The following is a 19,064-nucleotide window of genomic DNA, read 5'->3' on the forward strand; positions in this document are numbered from 1 at the left end:
AGCGGCCCTTCAGCTCCAACCGAGACACGAGTTAGATCAATGTTCACAAGCCGTTATTTCTTCTTCTTTCTCTCAAATGGTGGCTCAAGGAAAGGAAAAAAAAAACAAAAAAAACAAAAAAAACAAACAAAAAAAAACCACAAGCCAATTCTTTTCTCTCGAATATGCGTTACATTTTTGGGATTAGACAGTTAAAAAAAAAAAAAATCATGTCGAGCAGCAAGATATCTTTATCACAGATACTTTGCGTTCTGTGCACTTCTAAAATTGGCTCAGTTATCACATGACTGAGAACAGGCACTGAATGAGGTGGGTGTTAGCTCACACTGCTGCTTTCATCTCATTCACAGTGATGACAGTCTCATAACAACACAGATCTATAAAACCAGTTCAGATCATGGCAATAGCATTTTTTTGCAACGCCGCAGTGTTTCAAGGTGGTGGAACGCTTGTCACGTCAGTGTGATCACTTCCACCGGGTCCGACTTGCCTTTGGACCTCTGCTTGCGTTTGAGGCGTCTCTGTGTGAGGGACGAGGGAGCGGGACAAGCCGAAGGTGTTGCGGAGCTGACGGAGAGAGAGAGGAGGTCCGTAAAAGGATAGTTCGGGGTAGGGAATTGAGTCGGAAGCATAGCAGTGCACTCCCGCAGGGGTTTGTGTTCCCTCTCCGTCTCCTGGCGTCACCTGTCGAAGCAGCCCGCTGTGAACGTGTGATGAGCCCCCAGGTACCCCCCGCTGTAGGCCATGCTCAGACAGTGGCGCGGCTCTCCGGCGAGCGCCATCTGCACGGAAATGGGGCCCTGGAGCGGCAGCGCGCGAGCCCCCGGCTGGAGACCGGAGGTCAAGCTTGGGTAGGAGGGGAACCCACCCACAGGAGTCATGGATGCAGCCCCAGCTAGGAGACCCATCCTGTGGCTCTGAAGGAAGTCCTGAGACATGTTCACCACAGGCCCCAAAGCCTGGGAGTCCGCTAGCGCCTGCAGATGGGACAGGGACGGGGAATGCTGGGAAAGGTGCGGGAAGCCGTCTGGCTGAAAGAGCAGCTGTGGTGTGGAGGAGGTGGAGGAGGAGGAGGAGGAGGAGGGTCTCTGGATGACGGACATTGGAGAGAGGTGAGAGGTCTGGGGCTGGGACTGCAGAGAGGAGGGCCGGTGAGGAGGAGTGGATTTGGTCTTGTTGGCCTCCTTAACGTCATTGTCATGAGCACTGCGGAGAGGAAAGGTAAAAAAGATGGGAAATGAATCAACAGTTATGAAGACAATTGAATTAGTTCAATTACATTTACACAGGTGCACTAAAATAAACACACAGCCGCCGACCAAGAAACGTAAAACTGAATTACAGAGGTTAAATTACACAGCATCAGCTCGGATTATGAGATAGACGGGCTTTGTCAGATGATGCACACAACAGTAAAAGCTTCTTCTGGTTGAAGCAACAGGCGTCCTATAATCCAAAACGATGGCAACAAAAAATAGAGCGAAAAGGGCCTCAATGGCATCTACCTTGAGCAGCCCACCACACTTTGGGAGGCTCGTGTTTCTGTTAAGACCTTTTTTTCTCTACGTGCGTATGTGTACACGCGTGTGTGTACATGTGTGTATGTCCCTTACAGCAGCATGAGCTCAATGCACTGGGTGAGGTGGTCCCAGGTGTAGCCCGTAAGCAGATGCAGAGCGGTCGTCCAGCTAGGAGAAATCTGAAGGCAAATACGAGATGCTGCCACACACGCAGCAGCAACCTGGGACGGTCTGAAACTCAGGAAGGCGTGGTCTAGAAGAACCCAACAACAAGGATTTCATTAAATATTTAAACAAACTGATAAATTCATGATCAACACCTCTGGAACAAAGCAAATTCCAGTTCACTTTCTTCCTCATAACCTACCTTGGAGTGAGACTTCCAGAAAGTAGTGAGTGTATTTGTCCATGAAAGCCTTGGTCTTTGAGAGGGACGAGAGGGGCCAGCCGTTGTATAGGTCGCCCTCCTGCACCGACGCATGGAGGTAGTAGTCAATAAAGTGGGCTGGTGTGGGCATGCACAGATTCCAGCCAAATGTCTCGAGCAGCAGGAGCTCCATTTTGATCAGATCCTTCTTGTTGAGAACCAGGTTCAGGCTGCACATAAAGCCCAGAGAGTTCAGCTGCTCCAGTTTGGGGACCCGGTCCTCCTTTTCCTCAAATTTACCTGGAAACAAAGGCGGAGATGCAGTGAGGTCACCTAACAACAGTGTGTTGTGCAATAAACACAGTTTGACTAAATATGTCACCTCTGAAACAGACTACACGTACTCATGAAAATGTATTTTTTGCAAAAATAAAAACAATCCAACAATTCAAAAGGAAATCAGTCTGCAAGTTAGATAATCAAATAGGTTCGTTATCAGGAAACATTAGCAGACATTCCAGCTCATTAAATGTGAAAACATTATGTTTTAAGTCTTTAAAAAGTGAAAAATCTGGGATTTTAGATTGTTGATTGTCTCTTTCATGTGTCATTATGTGTTAAATACTTGAACTAGCTTGAAATTTTTTTTCAAAGACCAAAGAACCTTTCAACAGAAAATGGTGTCTTATTCAGAGCCAAAGTCAGAACCATTGATCTAGTGGGGTGAAGATGAGATCTTTGCTTCCTTTCAGTATTACAATGATCCTCTGTAGCTACATGGAGCATGTTTATGGTCAGCCATAAAGAGCCTTATACTCCAGCTTCCACAAAACCTAACAAGTGCCTGCAAAGAATTAGCAATTAAGCTGACTATTACTGAACATCTGGCTATAAAGCTAAGCTATCACACTCACAGGGAAACATCACTATAGGCTGGCAGAGACTGTGGATTATACAAATACTTTCTATGAAACAACAGCGTCGGCTCGATCCCTGATATTTCTGTGCCTCTCGCTCGCTGCCTCTCTCAGACATTACAGCGGCACTGCAGCGAGCCCCCTCCCCATCCCAAGACATCCTCCTTTCCATGGCAACAGCACCGAGGCCTCGGGGGTCTGTGTGACCAATGGAGAGGGGTGACTCTGCCTTTAATCAGAGGATCCAACAGGCCTCCTCTGCTCAAATTTAAGGAATGAGGGCGAGGAGGTGTCAGGTTACTCTGATACAGGCCTTCCTCTAAAACCTGTGGCGTAGCGACACACAGCTTTGAGAAGGACGACGTGGGGACTCCTCGTTGATTTATAGTGAAACTGAGAATCATAGCTCGGACCTTACTGGATTTTTTAGGCTGATATCAATATTTGAGATGACAATAATGATATTCAGGCAGATGTGTGTTTTGTTTTTGGATAAAACACTTGAGAATCATTTTTGACCAGGCATCACTTTAAGTACCCCCATTTAGCATCAGTACATAAACATTTAATAAATGGTTTATCAAAACATAACATAGTAGTAAGCCGATAATAACACATACGTGTTTATTTAACTATAACTGCTCTAGGCACATAAATGGAGGCCAGTATATAACCAGATGATGAATTAATATCGTACAGTTTATATAAGATAGTCTAGGATAAGCTATAGTTGCTGTCAAATACTGTACATCATGAACAATGTTCTCATATCTGCTTTATAAACCATTTCTTTAATGTATATTAACTGTTTATAAATGTTAATTAGGGGGACGTAAGGTAAAGTGTTACCTTTGATGAAGCTCCATTCTTTTACTGATATGCATGTTGAGTGGTACTTTTGTTTTTGGACAAACCCTGATTTGACAAAAGTAAATGACCTGAAACATATCTTTGTTATTTCTGTGTGGCTACTTCTAGTTATATAATCAGACAATTCATATGCCGATACCGATTCATCTGCAATAAGCTGGTATCGATCAATATTATTGGCCCGACTGATTCAACTCAATGATTTGTCCAGTTTCTACCCGGAGTCATTTGTGGAAAGGTTGGATGCATGAGTCAAAGTGCCCCAAGAAGCAAAAAATTATACTCATGGAATATAAATCTGATTACAAAAACACAGCAGTAGGGCCATCACAATTCATATAAACACACAACCAAACACACACTACTGCCTGCTGAGTAAGTGCCACTTAGTTGCTGTTGCAGAATTAGTTGGCATTATATCCACGGATTATAAAATGATGTATTTGCTTTGTGAAAATATGCATCCAGTTGGGAACTACAACAACCCTTCTGTTGGGGGTAAATCTTGGCCTCTAAGCTGAAATCATGGCAACTAAACATTGAAAATAGGGGCTTTGACTTTTTTCCTAGCTGTAGTTAAAAGCGACTACATTGGATACTCCAAGCAACAATTGTCCGTCGTGCCTTTCATGAAGACATTTACCTCTCTGTGCCCACGCCTCAGTAGGTGGGGCGATGTAGTGACCCACCATTAAGCAAGGCAGGAGAGAGGGAACGGGTGAGAGAGTATTAGGGGAGGGGTGTGGGGAATCTGCAGCCCAACAAAGCCAGAGGGGTAATAAGCAGAGAGGCAATAACGGGATCTCTCCACCAGAACAGGAAGCACTGTGAAACAGGGCTGATTAAACAGCCCCGTCCACACTTGCCCCGTTCTCTTACCCTCATATCCTCTGGATCGGGGCCCTGTCTGCTGCTAGACTGCTATGTCCACACAGACGCTGCCATAAAAAGCCATCAATGCCCCCAATCTCCACACAACCCCAGCCTCTTTGATCTTAAAGAGCGTCACAGCGCAAGTCAACCTCCTCATTGTGCTCTTTGATTACTCCTCTTTGGTTTACTGCTGTGGGTGAACCGGCACATGAGAGACATGGGATGCCCAAAAGCTTTAGTAACAAGTAGAAAATTCAGAGGGAGCTACAGAAGCACAGTATGACTAGAGCCACAGACCGGTTTGACTCCCGTGTGTATCATAGCCTGTATGACAAAACAGTGTTCTCATTCATGTCAATGAGTTGGCACAGCGGGGGTGCAGCAACCGAGCACGCCAGCAGAAAAACAAGTTGACTGGTTCCACTTTATCTGCAGCACAACCCAACGCTAGATAAACATGCCAAACAGGGCTGCAACTAACGGTTATATAAAGTAGTAAATCAATTATTAAAAAAGCTGCTGCCTTTAAGAGACAGACGTGTTCTACATCCATCGTAATGTGTTATTTTATTTGCCTCACAGGTTGTACAATCCCACCTCAAAACACATTCAGTGCATCAGTGTTCGATGAACTGGACACCACCAATGCAGCCCCTTGTCCCGTTTTACTGATGTGAATGTGGGCGGTGCATTCCTCTCCTCTGAGTTCAGCCTACCTGGAATGCAGGCAACTAAATGATCCTATCTCAAGTCAGCGAGACACTGAAAACTACCCTTCCATACACTGCACCTTCAGGGCACCCGCAGGTGATGATGAGAAAAGGCAAAGTAAACAGGGTGAAGTTAGAGGTTGGGGGTTAGGGAAAGGTGAGGATGCAGGGCCTCCTCCCAGGTGTGCCGTTTGGGGTAAGAGGTTGAGAGGGGGGGGGGGTTTAGAGTGATGGGGGCTGTTAGAAACCTGAGAGCTGTATCCTCACACAGAGACAAAGACCTCCGTTTCTGTTCTTTTTGCAGACATCATGTCATTCTAGTCCATTAACCTCAAAATAGTTAAGTTACGCTAAAAGAAGCACAGTTTATACTTTCACAGTTTGGATTAGCACCACGAAACACAGGACCAGTGGCTCAATTCTTGGGGAAATGTTCTTAATGGAAAAACTGACATATGTTGAGACTACAAAACGCACAACTGGAAGAAAAATGAATAGAAAAATTGATAAACGGGATACAAATGAATCCAATGTGATGTATTTTTTTGTAAGTTCCCTACCGTTAACATTTTAATGTTGATACTATCTTGCCAATAAAGAGTTAAAGGAGCAGCTTGTAGGATTCAGTGACATCTAACCGTGTGTTTGCCGATTCCATCCAACTGAACACTGCTCACTCTCCCGTATGAAGCGTGTTGGAGAACTACGGTGGCCCTCAGGTAACATAAAAACACAAAAGCTCTTCTCAAGAGCCAGTGCAACATGGCGGACTAAGTGAAAAGAGCCCGCTTCCTATGTAGATATAAAAGGGTTCATCAAGCTGACGAAAACAACAATTCTTAGTTTAAGGTGATTATACACTAATGAAAATAGATTCCCCTAAATGCTACACAATGGGCCTTAAAGTGGGGTAAAAAAAACACTCACGGGAATCTTCATTTTCTTCCATATTCTCTACTTCTTTTTCTGCTCGACTCGACAGCCACGGAGGAATTTCCTCTGCCGTTTAAACTCCTTTTATTTGCTGGTTCTCCTTTTATTTGCTGGTTCATCTTTCATTGGGAGTGTGAAATTGGTCACAGCTCCATCACAGGATCTCCATGTTGCCACCCCTGGCCCCCGGCAGCTCTCACAATGTAGACCAGGGCCGACCCCTGACCCCTGATGCTAATGCCTGGGTGACCAAGGAGAATCTTAAAACCCAGCCCCGTGTGTTTATGTGTGTGAGTGTTTGGGGGGGGGGGGTATGCCGTATGGGTGATGAGGGCTGACACAGGGGGAGTGTGGGCAAACAGAGCCTCAGGCATTAGCCAACATAACAAAACATGGAATATGACTTAATTATAACATGTGGATTATATATGATTTCTTTAAGTACGATAGCCTCGCATGACAATAGTTCAATCAGGATTATTGTCAAACCTGTGAGAGGGGATAAAGAGGGAAGTGGGGTTCCCTATTCATCTACATTTCAGGGCACCCTGCTGGGTGGTTCAGTTCTAACATGTCCTGTTTTGCCGGCCACCACCTCTCCCTCCCTCTCCACCCTGTTTAACATCAGCAGCCGACCTGCCTTTGAAGTAGCGCTCCACTCGTTTCCCAACCCCCCCAGGGATGTGGGGCTGCTTTTACTGGCAGCCCCGTCCCAGGCCTCGCTCGCTCTGCCCGTCCCTGACAAGGTGAGCGAACGACGAGGAAACGGAGCCAGCAGCCAAAGGTAAAAGGACACCACCGGAGCCCAGTCGCTAAAATGGTTATGTGGCAGTAAAGCACGGCCTTTGCAACGGGAAATGCTCTAATGGATTAAAATTTAATGTGAATCTTAATTAGATGATCTCAAAAAAAAATAAAAGAATCATAGATTCCCACAGCGACTATTTCCTCATTTAGCAATGCTAGCTTACAGCAAATCTCTACCACACACACACACACACACACACACACACACACACACACACACACACACACACACACACACCAATCTGGACCCAGCAGCCTCAGCTCCCCTCCCCCTCTCTGGAAAGGGTCTGGCTGCCTGGCTGGCTGGCTGTCCTGCTTGCATTGACGAGCTTTTGTTTGAGGCCTGACTCAGAGAGCATATGGCAGGTGCCCCTCAGCACACAGTTCCTCCCCACCCTCGGGCTCCGAGGCCCATCTTAAGTGCACTGTGTAGTCAATATGCGCTTCTTGTGTGACACAGGATGCTCTTTTTTGTTGTTGTTAACAGACCCTTCACTGAATCGGTTCACTTAGAAAAATACATGAAATCCAGTTTCAACAATAACTTGGTGCAGAAAAACACCCGCTGATTATAATCATGAGCCAAACAACAAACTTAAACTAAATATACAAACAAAGAGTAAAACATTGTGACGACGTATACTAGCGACACGTCCATGATGTCCTTTAACATAACAAGTAGATGCAATATGCAGAGCTCTGACTTCAGGGACCGAGATCTGCCAAGAAGAGTGATGTGATCCCTGCAGGACTTCATGGAATGTAACACAATAGAAACTTAAGTTTGGGGATGGGGGCTGGTTTTTAATGGAAATTTGCAGTGCATTCAAATAGTGAATACTGAAATTCACATTAAATTCCCCAGGATTTTGGCTTCTTGCAGTAATTGGATTCTCTAGAATGAGGTATGGTCTCGAAATGAGCTCCCAACAGTCAATAAAACTAAAATACTGACCACAATCTGAAGAAGAAGAAATCATCCATGAACAAACACATGCGCACACAAGCATCCACAACACACACAATAGAGTAACAGGATTAAGCATTGACTGCTGAGAGGCACAAAAGAGGTAGCGATTAATTAACAGAGCGCGGAAGCCAGAACATTTTAAAGAAAGACAATGTATGTGCCTGTCAAAGGCAGGCGGTAGGACCTGGGGAGGCCGTTCAATAAGTAGGCCAGATTCCAAAGCACCTCAGGACACATAAAAACCCAAGACAACTTTGAATCAAACACCCTTTCAAGCCTTCATCAATCATGGCTGCGACTCCCTAGACTCCTGCAGGAGTCAGAGGCAGGAGAGCAGAGAGCCCGACTAACCGAGAGCCACAATCAAAAGATTCAATAGAAAACCAGATTAACCTATTAGAGAATAGAAGAAGCACCACTGTCCAGGTTGGCTTGATAATATTTATAATCACTCAATGAGCAAACTCTCAAAAGCTATTCTTGGATTCTCATGAGATTGCTTTTTAAATAAAAGCCTCTTTCAAGTCGTATTCAAATTCATCCCACCACAGAGACTAGTCTGATTGCAAAGATGGCCTGTGTGCGACTACCCCACACACACACACACACACACACACCGAGCCCTCCCAAGTGCGCGGGCCCTATTCCAGACTCCCACTTTGACGGCATCATTAGTCTAATTACCCATGATGCCAAGGGCTGCACTAATGTACAGAAAACCTCACAGTCTGTTAATCACAAGACAGACGCAGAGACACTAATAACTACCACACAACCTGCCCCATGCATCAGCAGGGTGCAACGACGAACATACCTGCTCTACACAAAACACATACATTTACATTTTACAGCAGAGAACCATGTTGGTTACTATTTATCATCACTTCTTCAAAGAACAACATCAACCAGTCATCAGCCGAGGGAAGAAGAGCTATTTAGGAATTTAAATCCCAAGCTTTAACTTGATTGCTTTAAATCTGCACAGTGCAATCACTCAGTCAGACGGCCATTTAAAGGATAAGGCTGGTGATATTTCTATTTTCGTTGACCAATCCCCTTTCCTTAGTACGTCAAAATAAACTACAGAGCTTAAACATGTTCATCCGTATGACGAAACATGCTGACCAGTAAAAACGGTGTGAAGGACGATAACGGAAGCTGCATGACACAGCAGAATGAATTAAATAAAATACACAAGGCTTTGGTAGCACAGGAAATAATTGTGATGGCAGAAATATTTATTTTTTCTTCTTATTGACAACAAATAATACCCAATATCCTGTAAGTATGAAAAGAGGCTGATCACAGAGAAGTGCTATTAGAGAATTAGCCTGCAGACAAAACAGATTTGTATGAGGATTGTGGGTACGACATCCTCTGCAACCAATCGCATGTTTTCAATGACAGGGGGAAGAGGGCACACCTTACACTGGAGGACATTTTGACCATGGCAGGTGTGACACTAGTTCATCCCAAACTGAACAGCAGCAGCTCCAGACATGTTAGTGTAGCCAGGATCAAAGACGCAGGAGAAGTTCTGCAGACAGTTCCTCCTAAAACAATGACGCACTCATTCTTCCACAATAGAAACCTTGTTGTTTTTTCCAAACCGACATTGCAGCAAATTGTCAACACAGGCTATCAGATCTGTCTGAAAAGTGGAGTTGAAGGAAAAAAATACCCCCACGGTCTCTAGAGCATAACTCAAATTAGCCTTGTTGGAGGAAGTGTTTCTTCTTGTGTGCATTAACTGTCACAGCCTTACTCTTAGCACAGAAGCGTTACAATGTAGCTCTTCTGCATTCACAGAAAAAGTCAAAGTACAATTGTTTTCAAGATGAAACACACAACATAATCTTAGTGAAGTACGTGTGTAGTACACTGAGGTCTAGATTAAAGCAATGGAAAGGAGGGAACATCTATTGAAAGACTCTTAATTTTCCATCTTGTCAAACTCAACACTATGTGGATGGATATAAGGGATGATAATGGACTTACTGGCTAGGAGCAGACACGAGAGGGCGATGACATAGAGCTGCTTGACGGCCACGTCGTAGTGGTCCATGAACAAGTCCAGCAGGTAGACGGCCAGGTGACGCGCTGTGGGACACAGCTGGTAGCGATTGCTCAGGATGGCCAACAAGTCAGCAAAGTACCGCCGCATGCCAATCTGTGGAGAGTGGGCTCGGTAGGCCGGTAGCTTCAGCTCCTGGAGGGGGAGAAGAAGAGAGAAGGAATGAAGGGGGACCCAAATAACAGGGGGGGGACACAGGGGTTGTAAAAGAAATATATGCATAATAGTGAGCCATGCATGTCCCCTGCTGACTGGGTTTAACTGCTGTCAGGAGAGATGCTGTGTCTAAAATACTCGAAGAATAAACTCCGTTTACCATCAGATACTCTTGATTATGATTCAGCCTCATTTCAATTTCATTTAATTCACCATCGCTGCAGAGAAGAGGAGCTAATTTGGGTCATTGCAGGGGTCTCAGAGTAATGGAGGTTGGTCATATGCGTGTGTGTGGTTGTGGGGGAGGGAGGCACGGTACTTCCAGTAGAGGTTGAGTAGTAGATAGGATTAGGTTTCACCTCTAGCACATCTCCTATTCATGTTCAATTAGCTGCATGTGTTTCAAAGTGGACGACGGATACTCGGGGGCATTAGCATTCAATCAGCCTCAGGTATCTTTACAATCAGCAACAGAAAACAGGCTTCACAATCGGCCTCAGAAAACAAACAAACAAACAAACATTTAGTGCTGGATGTACAAATTCACCGCGCATACTTTCTATGTCTGTAAGCGGCTTATAGGAAATCGTTTTTGTTTTCTTATTTTTTTTCTCTCTCTCTGTGAATCTGAATAAAAACAAGGGCTTTTGATTTGGATTTAATAAGAGATTTAGGATCGGTAGATTAATCTTCTTGAATTCAAACAACGAGGGGTCCTCGCATGAGAGGAGGTAAACAGAAAACATCCCCATCATGTTGTTCAGCAACATTCCTGACTTGAGGGTGGCTCAAACAGTCCCAATGTGGCTTTACAGCTTCACATTTCAAAAGAAACACACGCTACAGTCAGTCCTTGAAATAATACCGTTCACTGTGAGGGAGCCACGCTGTCAGGGCTCTCGCAAAATGCCAACAATTTATTTTGAGCTGAACTAAAACAACGACTACTGACACATCAATGGAGTCTAAAAATAAAGAGTTCCCCCTCCCAAAACCATATATAGCCACTTCCCCCCCCCGGTACCACAACCAACCATACCGCCCAATCCTCCCCAAACTCTCCTCTCCTCCCACCGCTTCAGCCTCTGGTCCATCTGTCTGTCTGGAGGTACAAGGGCAGCAGGAGAATGGGGGGTGGGGGCCTGCTGGAGTCTGGAGGGGCTCCGGTGGGGGTCTGTGCGGGGTGGAGAAGGTGCCTTTGTGGGGGGACCCACACCATAATTAAGGATTCCACAGCTGCCTCGGCCTGATTTGCATGTCTGATAATTTGCCACATGCTACACACCACAGCTATCTCCCACATCAGGGCATTACCACTGCAGCAAACGTCATTAAGGCTGGATGAGGCTGTGGGGGAGCAGGCGCCATGCAGGAAAACTGAACACTGTGTGAGGGCCTTTTAACACACGGCTCTGATACTCACTGCAAATGTGACTGCTTTCAGCTGACACACACACATGTGAAAACAGCCAGCCATCACAAGCTCGTGAAACCTATCAAGCATTTGTATTCAAATGTAAAGCAATCTGGTCAATTTTCAATTAATCAGTTGAATGTTTTTGAGAAGAATTGTTAATTTATTTATATTTGTTTGACCAAATCATAAGTTGATTTATCCAGAAAATAATCGGTAATGAAAATAATTAGTTGCAGGCCAACACGCAGACGTAACAATAACTCCTCATTTAAGGAGCAGGAACACGCTAATGTTAGGACATGTTTACTTCAGTGTTCAGTAGCAGGACAAGCTGCTGTTATGATGAGAAATAAATGTACGCTCATAGTTTTCATAGCCCTTATTTCACTGAGGCATGAAACGTATCTCGACATATCTTGTATGTATCGCGAGTAGAGCTCCAACAATTAACCAAGCAGATTGATTGATAATGAATTAACGGTTAGCAGCAGCCCCGATCGTGAGTTACACAATCAAAAGATATTGAGACGCTAGAAAAGACCTTTGTTCTTAAACGGTCTGACAGAACGTCTGAGTTAAAACACGGACACAAACGTACAGCATGTTGTTTGCTACAGGCGCCAAAACAGAGCAATCGACTAATCTTTTAAGAGTCTCAAGCATTTCTCAATTCCTCACATGTAACTCCGCAGGATTGAAAATGAGAGCATTGCATGTATATACTGTGGTACACTAAATGCCGATAGAGAGGCAATCAGACCTAACATTAGAGCGACTATCTCTCCCTCATTACAGTGTGTGAGACAAGAGTGGGTGTGTTGTTTAGTTTCCAGCTCTGTGTGCAGATTCTCAGTCTGATTGATGTCTCGCTCTGACTCAGACTGTCCAGCACGAATAAACTGCGAGTAAAAGATTGAATCATATACTGTATATAGGGCCCAGTCTGACACACTGCAGCTCTCACTCACGTACGTGAACATAATCTGTGGTGCGTTCAGGCATCCGATATCTAAAACCCGATCTGCATTCATCTCCCTAAACGTGAAGCTGGCAGCAGAGTCCCGGCCCAAAGATGCCAGTCGAGTGACAGATGTCTCCATTAAAGTGGCACATGGGAAGAAATATGATCACGCTTCGAGGTTAATTAAGCGATTTCCACCTAATGAGCCTTAAATCCTCCATGTAATCTAATTTAGATCATGTTTAAATATACAACAGGACCGTGTGATTATATTTTCTTCCAACCTTCCAGTACATTGTGAGGTGTATAACATGCTAAAATGAGGCTGTGGAATACCAACACAGGTTGGTTCAGTCTGCAAATAAGTATCATTACCGATAAAGTTGCCAGTTAATTATCTCAATTAATCATTTCATCCCATAAAAAGGTCAGAAAATAGAAAAAAATGATTATTTATTTTGAAAAAAAAATCTTTTTTGAGCAAAATATGTAGTTAAAAATAGAATATGTCAAATAAAAATTGTTGCGGATTAATTTTCTTTTGATTGACGAATAGAAAAGATAGAGATGTTATGATCTTCAATGTAAATGTATGTTAATTGTTGAAAAGTCACAAACAAAACCGGTTCAGCTCACACTGTGAAGAACACAACACATGAACACAGAGCTGTGTTCATTAATAGCTCACCTTGATGCGGAGCGACTGATGGATGTCGGCCGCTAGCTGTCCTTTCCACCATTGCAGCTCCCTCTCCATCTTTCCCATCCAGAGGACACTTCAAGAATCAAGTTGTACCTGCTGAGACAATTACAACACAGTTCAAACACTTTAGAGAATAACTCGAAACTAGTTCATATGTACTGAGAAAACTATCCTACAAGAGCGTGAAGTTACTCTACATTAAATGCAGTATATTATTTAAATCACGTGTTTGTTTTCGCACTAAAACCAGGCGACTGAAACGCGTTGAGGGACCGGCTCGTTTTGATAAAGTTGTGGCTCACCTGGCTAACACAGCTCTCTTTTCCTGCATAGGCCATTTTCTCTGCTCGGGTATTTAAACGGCTCAGTTAAATGCCCGCTCGACCACGCTGTAGGTCCACGGAACTCACGGCAGCATTTCACTAAATGCCGTCTCCACGCACGGTTGTTCGCTTCCGACAAAAACAAATAACTCACGAATCTCTCACTTTGCTTATCATTCAAACCGCGTCGGCACCACGAGACAGCGGCCAAACACAGTGAGGCGACACAAGTTAATGCCCGTCGAGCGAACAAACACTCGAAAACAAAAACAACACGCTGCGATTAAACTACACACGTCCTCTCGGACACGGATGATTTCAGTAACCTGGTAAACTTTTCACCCTCGCTGGTTCGTACACGTGCCACTCACCGCTCCGACGGGAATGCCCCCCAGACCCCTTTGTCTCAGTCCGACATCCTGGACCAGAGAACTCCTTTTCGGCTCAACTTTGAGAAAGACAACAAACGACAACGTTCAGATCCGCTGACAAGTTCATTAAATAGCTGCCGCCGACGAATCGCGGCAACCGGCGTTCCGTTGCGCCGTTTTTCCCCCAAAACTGTGAGCACTTTTCCGAGAGGTTTTCGCTACACCGCTTTTCCTCCCCGGTAGCTTCGCTGTAACAAAGTAACGTTCGTCTCGGCTGCACCAGCTGCTGCTGTTGCGGTTCGAGGCTCGTGCGACGTGAAGAGGGCCCTCCTCCAGCCTGGGAGTTGTAGTCCTTTAGTCTAGAGGTCAGTGTCAGAACTACAAGCTCTCACGTGTTCACAAAACCGTTTAATTTGATTTTTTTGTGAACATTATTTTATTTTCTTCATTTCATTATTGTTTTATTTTATCTTTATTATTATTGATCGAATCACTTAATAATTAGTTTATTTATAACACCATAACTCTGTTTTGTTTGGTTAAATCTTTGCACTGCTGATTAGTTAGTTGATTTATTATTCTATTTCATTGTATATAGCTAATATTTTTACTCTGTTATTCTTATTGTATATATTGTGCATTTGATATTTAATATTTTTACTCTGTTATTTTATTTACCTGCCATAATTGCTGCTGTAGCGAAAAAATGTCCCCTTGCGGGATTAATAAAGTAACTATCTATCTATCTATCTAACACACTTTTAATTAGAAGCAAGCTCCTGTATAAATAGTTTACCACCGTTTACCTTGAAAAAGTAGACCAATGCTCTTTTTACATTTTTTGGACAGGCAGGGTTGAGTCAGATTACTTTAAAATGTAGTGAGTTACTGAATGCAAATTACATGACATTTTTTTGTAATTAGGATTACTTTTGCAGCTTAAAGTAAAAAAAAAAAAAAGAGTTCCACAAAATATTGTATTTTTTCTTTTTTTTGCCACAAACTACAGGTGCATTATTTGTAGTCTACATGGAGGACTTTGCTCTTATCACAAGAGGAGCACATACTCAAAATGCTCATCATCTTCAATATATATTAAAAGGAAAAACAAAACACATTAATCATCCTACTTTGAGTTAGAGTAGAAAAACATCTTTATCATTAGAAAAACATCTTTACATCTTTTTCTTGGTCAAATCAAGTTACCCTTACAAAAATGTCATCAAGAATTCCTTGACAATGTAACTATAATCTTACACTTTTTTTCAAATGTAATCTGTTGATGAGCTACAAATTGTTGTAATCTGATTACGTAATCCCAAATACATGCTATCTGTGACTACTTAATCCTGTGGACAGGCTGAGGTTGAAATTATAAATTATTATTATCATATGATTCAATGTATTCTTTTAATTACTTGTTATCCATGTCATGCAATGCTTCTAAACCCAGCATTAATATCCAATAAAATGAGAAATATTTGATCTGTCTGATGGGATGGCTAACTTAAAGTCCTCCTCCACTCAAATATGTGTTTTGCTTATTGTTGGATGTTTGACTTTAACTGTGCAGAATGGTGTATGTGCGTTTCACTCTAATACTAATAACGTGACAACCTTGGAGCTCATGTAAGATAAATAAAAAACAGAGGAATGATGATAATTATTATTATAATGACGTATCCAAAAAATTTTTTGTCAGCAAATGAACGATAATACAGATAAAACACAGGGCTTTTCAATGTTAAACAATTAAAAGGGTCCCCCAACTGTGGCTGACTTTTCTTTCCTTGTGTGCCCCCTGGTGTCAGATTTTGGATTCACAACACAATGAAATGATCTCAGGATTAACCATCATCCCGAGCATTCGCTTTCCTCTCAGCCTCGTTGAGATAGTCCTGGTCCGCATAGATAAGGAAGCCGGTGAAGGTGCTGTCTGTCCAGAAAGGGTCAAAGAAGAGTCCGTTCTGCTCGGAGTAGAAGATCTGCAGCCAGACCTGGTCGGACTGCTGCAGGTGGAGAACAGTAGAACCAGACGCCACGTCATGGTTCCCTGTGTTCGCATCGAAGGTCTTGATCTTGTACTGCCCGTTGTGGACCAGCCCGATGGCCAGGTGTTTGTTAGCCAGAGTGATATCATATGTGAAATAGTAGACCCCGGGGACGACACAGACGAACTTCCCACTTGTGGTGTTGTAGTGATCCCCCTCGTTCAGCAGGATCCGGCTGAAGCGGATGGGCAGTCGCTCTTTAGGGTAGCTCTTTGTGACCGCCACAGAGAAGGCCGATCGGGCCGCGCTGCCACAGTTACATCCCCCTGGAGCTCCTTGCTGGCCAACGTCACCCAGTTCTCCTTTATGTCCTCGTTTTCCAGCCTTCCCAGGTGTCCCTCGTAGGCCCTTCAGTCCTCGAGGTCCAGCCTTGCCGAGGACACCTTCGCGCCCCTTCACACCTGGCTTACCTGGGTTCCCTGTCCTCCCTGGATCACCTGGCAAAATGATGACAGAATGCTTGTAATTTTACAGTTTAGCACAATAACATATTCAAGACAAAGCTGTGAAGAGCCTAGAAAGAGCTCCCTAATCTGATTGTGTATCTCACAGTTTATTATGTGCCCAAAAGGAACCTGCACATTAAAACTGTCTCCATTGTAATAATCATCATTTACAATGTGTGATAGATAAGAGAACATGAGGCGTCAAACTGATACAGTTACCAAAACAAAACTACTCCATGCTATACATTCACATCATTGTATCAGGACATATGGTTATAAAGCTTTAAATAATAACAATACTTATAATAATAGTACAATAATATAAATTATATAAACACAAACTTTAAAGACAATGTAGGTGACACATCATATGAATATATTTCTTATTTTTCCATAATTTGGATAGACTCATAGTACCGTAAAAATTAAATCTTGAAGGGTTCAAAAGATAGGCGAGAACTCGGCTTTATGTGTGTGAAATTTCCCCAATAAATTGAATAAATTGACAGGCCGCTGAAATTTCTGGTTTAAGTTTTCATAGTATATTATTACATCCATGGCTTCCAACTTAACTGTCACTCAAAGAGGTTTGAGTGACAAAAGACTCCTCAATTATTTTTCCAGAATCCTAAAGTGTACTGACATTCATAAAATAGATGGTAAGTTGTTTTTACAGAGTTCACATTTGTTATTGAGAACCAAAAGTCTTGAGACATATTTATTAGTGGGAACAATGGCTGTACTAGTATGTTATCCTTCATTGTGACGTTATTTATATTTGGGGTCACCAGAGAGGTCGAGCACTTGACGTCCTGTTAACAAACGGTTCTAAAACTCCAATAACAGAAATCCAGATGTTGAAGAACGGCTGTGAACACCAGTCATAGATGTAGAGCATAATGGAAATGAATTGTGTTTAATCATGTGATACAGCTGGTGTCTCTCAAAGCCCAAACAGAGTTAATGTGTCTCTGTAGCAGACTTCTAAAACATGTCATCAGTTCAAAGCAATTCTCAATAAAACTATGAAAAGACATAAAGTATCACATTCATAAGACAATGTGAAGGATGTTGTTTGAGCTGTTGAACATTGGGGTTGGCATTACAATAGAAGAGAGTCGATCGATAACTACCTCCATTTCCATTTCCTCCCCTCTCGCCATCCTTCCCGTCCGGGCCATCCTTCCCTGGGAGCCCCATGGGGCCCATGGGCCCTGGTGATCCAGGGGCTCCGGGGTTTCCGGCAGGTCCAGTTGGGCCTGGCAGACTGCAGACCAGCTGGGAGGAGTGGACAGTGATGTTGCGTCCTCTCTTGGACGAGGAATATGTGGTTTGGGAGAGGACAACTGACAGCAAACACAACATTACCAACATCTGCAGCATGATGGTCACTGTGGAGCCACGAGAAGACGAGGGAAAGTCAAAGTTTACAGCAATAAATGTGTTTTTGTTTTGTGAGTTAGTCGCAATCAGATGACAAATACATAAAATCTGCCCCAAAAGACTGAAATAAAGGAGGTGGCAGAGTACATGCATGCTATCTACAGCTAGTATCACATGAAGAAACCGTTACTGTCTTAATGGTGCAGTCAGTTTAATGCCACGACTCGGTGCTTAATAACAAATATGAGATCTATATATGTTATTTATATATTTATTATACACAAGTTAAATCAAAAGAATGCTGCTTACTGCATGTTTTTGCAAAGGGATTGTATCGGACATTTCAAAAACACAGAGAAAGAACTCACCCGTTGAGAAGTTATGACCCACAGGCATTAATCAGCTCTATCCAAGTCCTTTCTCTGCATCAGAGTGCACAAACATGACTTTACAATAATCGAGTGAGATAGCATTCTTTGAGAGAGAAGAGCAGCAGAGAAATGTGTAGCCCAGTGAATCACGGTCCATAACGTCCGCCCTGTTTAGCAAGTAGGCCTACACTGCCAACAAATACTTTTACCATGATGTCATCTTAAACTGGAGTCAGTGCAGCCGTAGTGGTCACGCATCGGTTGTTCACAAACTCAAACTGTGGCAAAACAGTGCGTTGTACAACAGACGTGATAAAATGTAGAGCGCAGACATCTAGGTTTTGTATAACATGCCTGTTGAATATTACCAGATGAGTTTGTTGCTGTGCTGCAGAACCAAGAGACCAGTGAAACATTCCAGCTGCTGTGTGAAGCAGTGCCTTGTGTTCAGAGATCTGCTGCAGTCGCCTTTAACTGGAACCATGTGAACTGAAATTGTATAACAGGTTATGTGTTGCAGGTTTCAATGAGACCCTATTAGCAACAACAAACAGGTGTGATCACCAAAATCAGCTTATAATCAACCTGAACATGTATTACTGTAATGTAGACTTGTTAAAGAATGAATAGGAGTTGGAATGATATTTAAATTGTGTGACAGTGGAGAAAAAAAGTATTCAATATTATAAGCCAGTAACAGTTAACTGCCATTTATGAAGCAATGTCAAAAGCACCAAATGCACACTTTGATCCTCACAAGTCACAGCAAGAGAGAACTTATAAGAAAAATATGATTACATTATCCCATTTCAGTTACTTTGTCATATAATACTTTCCTATT

The 19,064-nt window shown here is 43.2% G+C and overlaps 2 protein-coding genes across 4 annotated transcripts; both read right to left on the minus strand.

Moving 5' to 3' along the window:
- Positions 1 to 117: 117 nt before the first annotated feature.
- ccnjl (cyclin J-like) lies at positions 118 to 14,234 on the minus strand. Of its 3 annotated transcripts, none has more exons than XM_031858034.1 (6): positions 13,973 to 14,234; positions 13,264 to 13,371; positions 9,966 to 10,176; positions 1,888 to 2,187; positions 1,614 to 1,773; positions 118 to 1,206 (listed from the first exon to the last, which is right to left on the minus strand). In XM_031858034.1, exons 2-6 carry the CDS (start codon positions 13,339 to 13,341, stop codon positions 681 to 683), a joined length of 1,275 nt encoding a protein of 424 aa, XP_031713894.1. In that variant the 5' UTR covers positions 13,342 to 13,371; positions 13,973 to 14,234; the 3' UTR covers positions 118 to 680. The 3 variants fall into 3 exon arrangements, with proteins under 3 accessions (XP_031713894.1, XP_031713893.1, XP_031713896.1); XM_031858033.1 differs by having other exon boundaries at positions 13,264 to 13,374; XM_031858036.1 differs by lacking the exon at positions 13,973 to 14,234 and adding an exon at positions 13,581 to 13,966 and having other exon boundaries at positions 13,264 to 13,374.
- Positions 14,235 to 15,019: 785 nt separating this feature from the next.
- Positions 15,020 to 19,032, minus strand: c1qtnf2 (C1q and TNF related 2). Its single transcript, XM_031857937.1, has 3 exons — positions 18,221 to 19,032; positions 17,603 to 17,860; positions 15,020 to 16,460 (listed from the first exon to the last, which is right to left on the minus strand). The coding sequence occupies exons 1-3, from the start codon at positions 18,246 to 18,248 to the stop codon at positions 15,820 to 15,822; spliced, it is 927 nt and encodes a 308-aa protein (XP_031713797.1). The 5' UTR covers positions 18,249 to 19,032; the 3' UTR covers positions 15,020 to 15,819.
- Positions 19,033 to 19,064: the final 32 nt, after the last annotated feature.

This window comes from Anarrhichthys ocellatus, unplaced genomic scaffold (genome assembly GCF_004355925.1).
Source record: "Anarrhichthys ocellatus isolate YVR2014 unplaced genomic scaffold, GSC_Weel_1.0 scaffold19, whole genome shotgun sequence".
NCBI lineage: Eukaryota > Metazoa > Chordata > Actinopteri > Perciformes > Anarhichadidae > Anarrhichthys > Anarrhichthys ocellatus.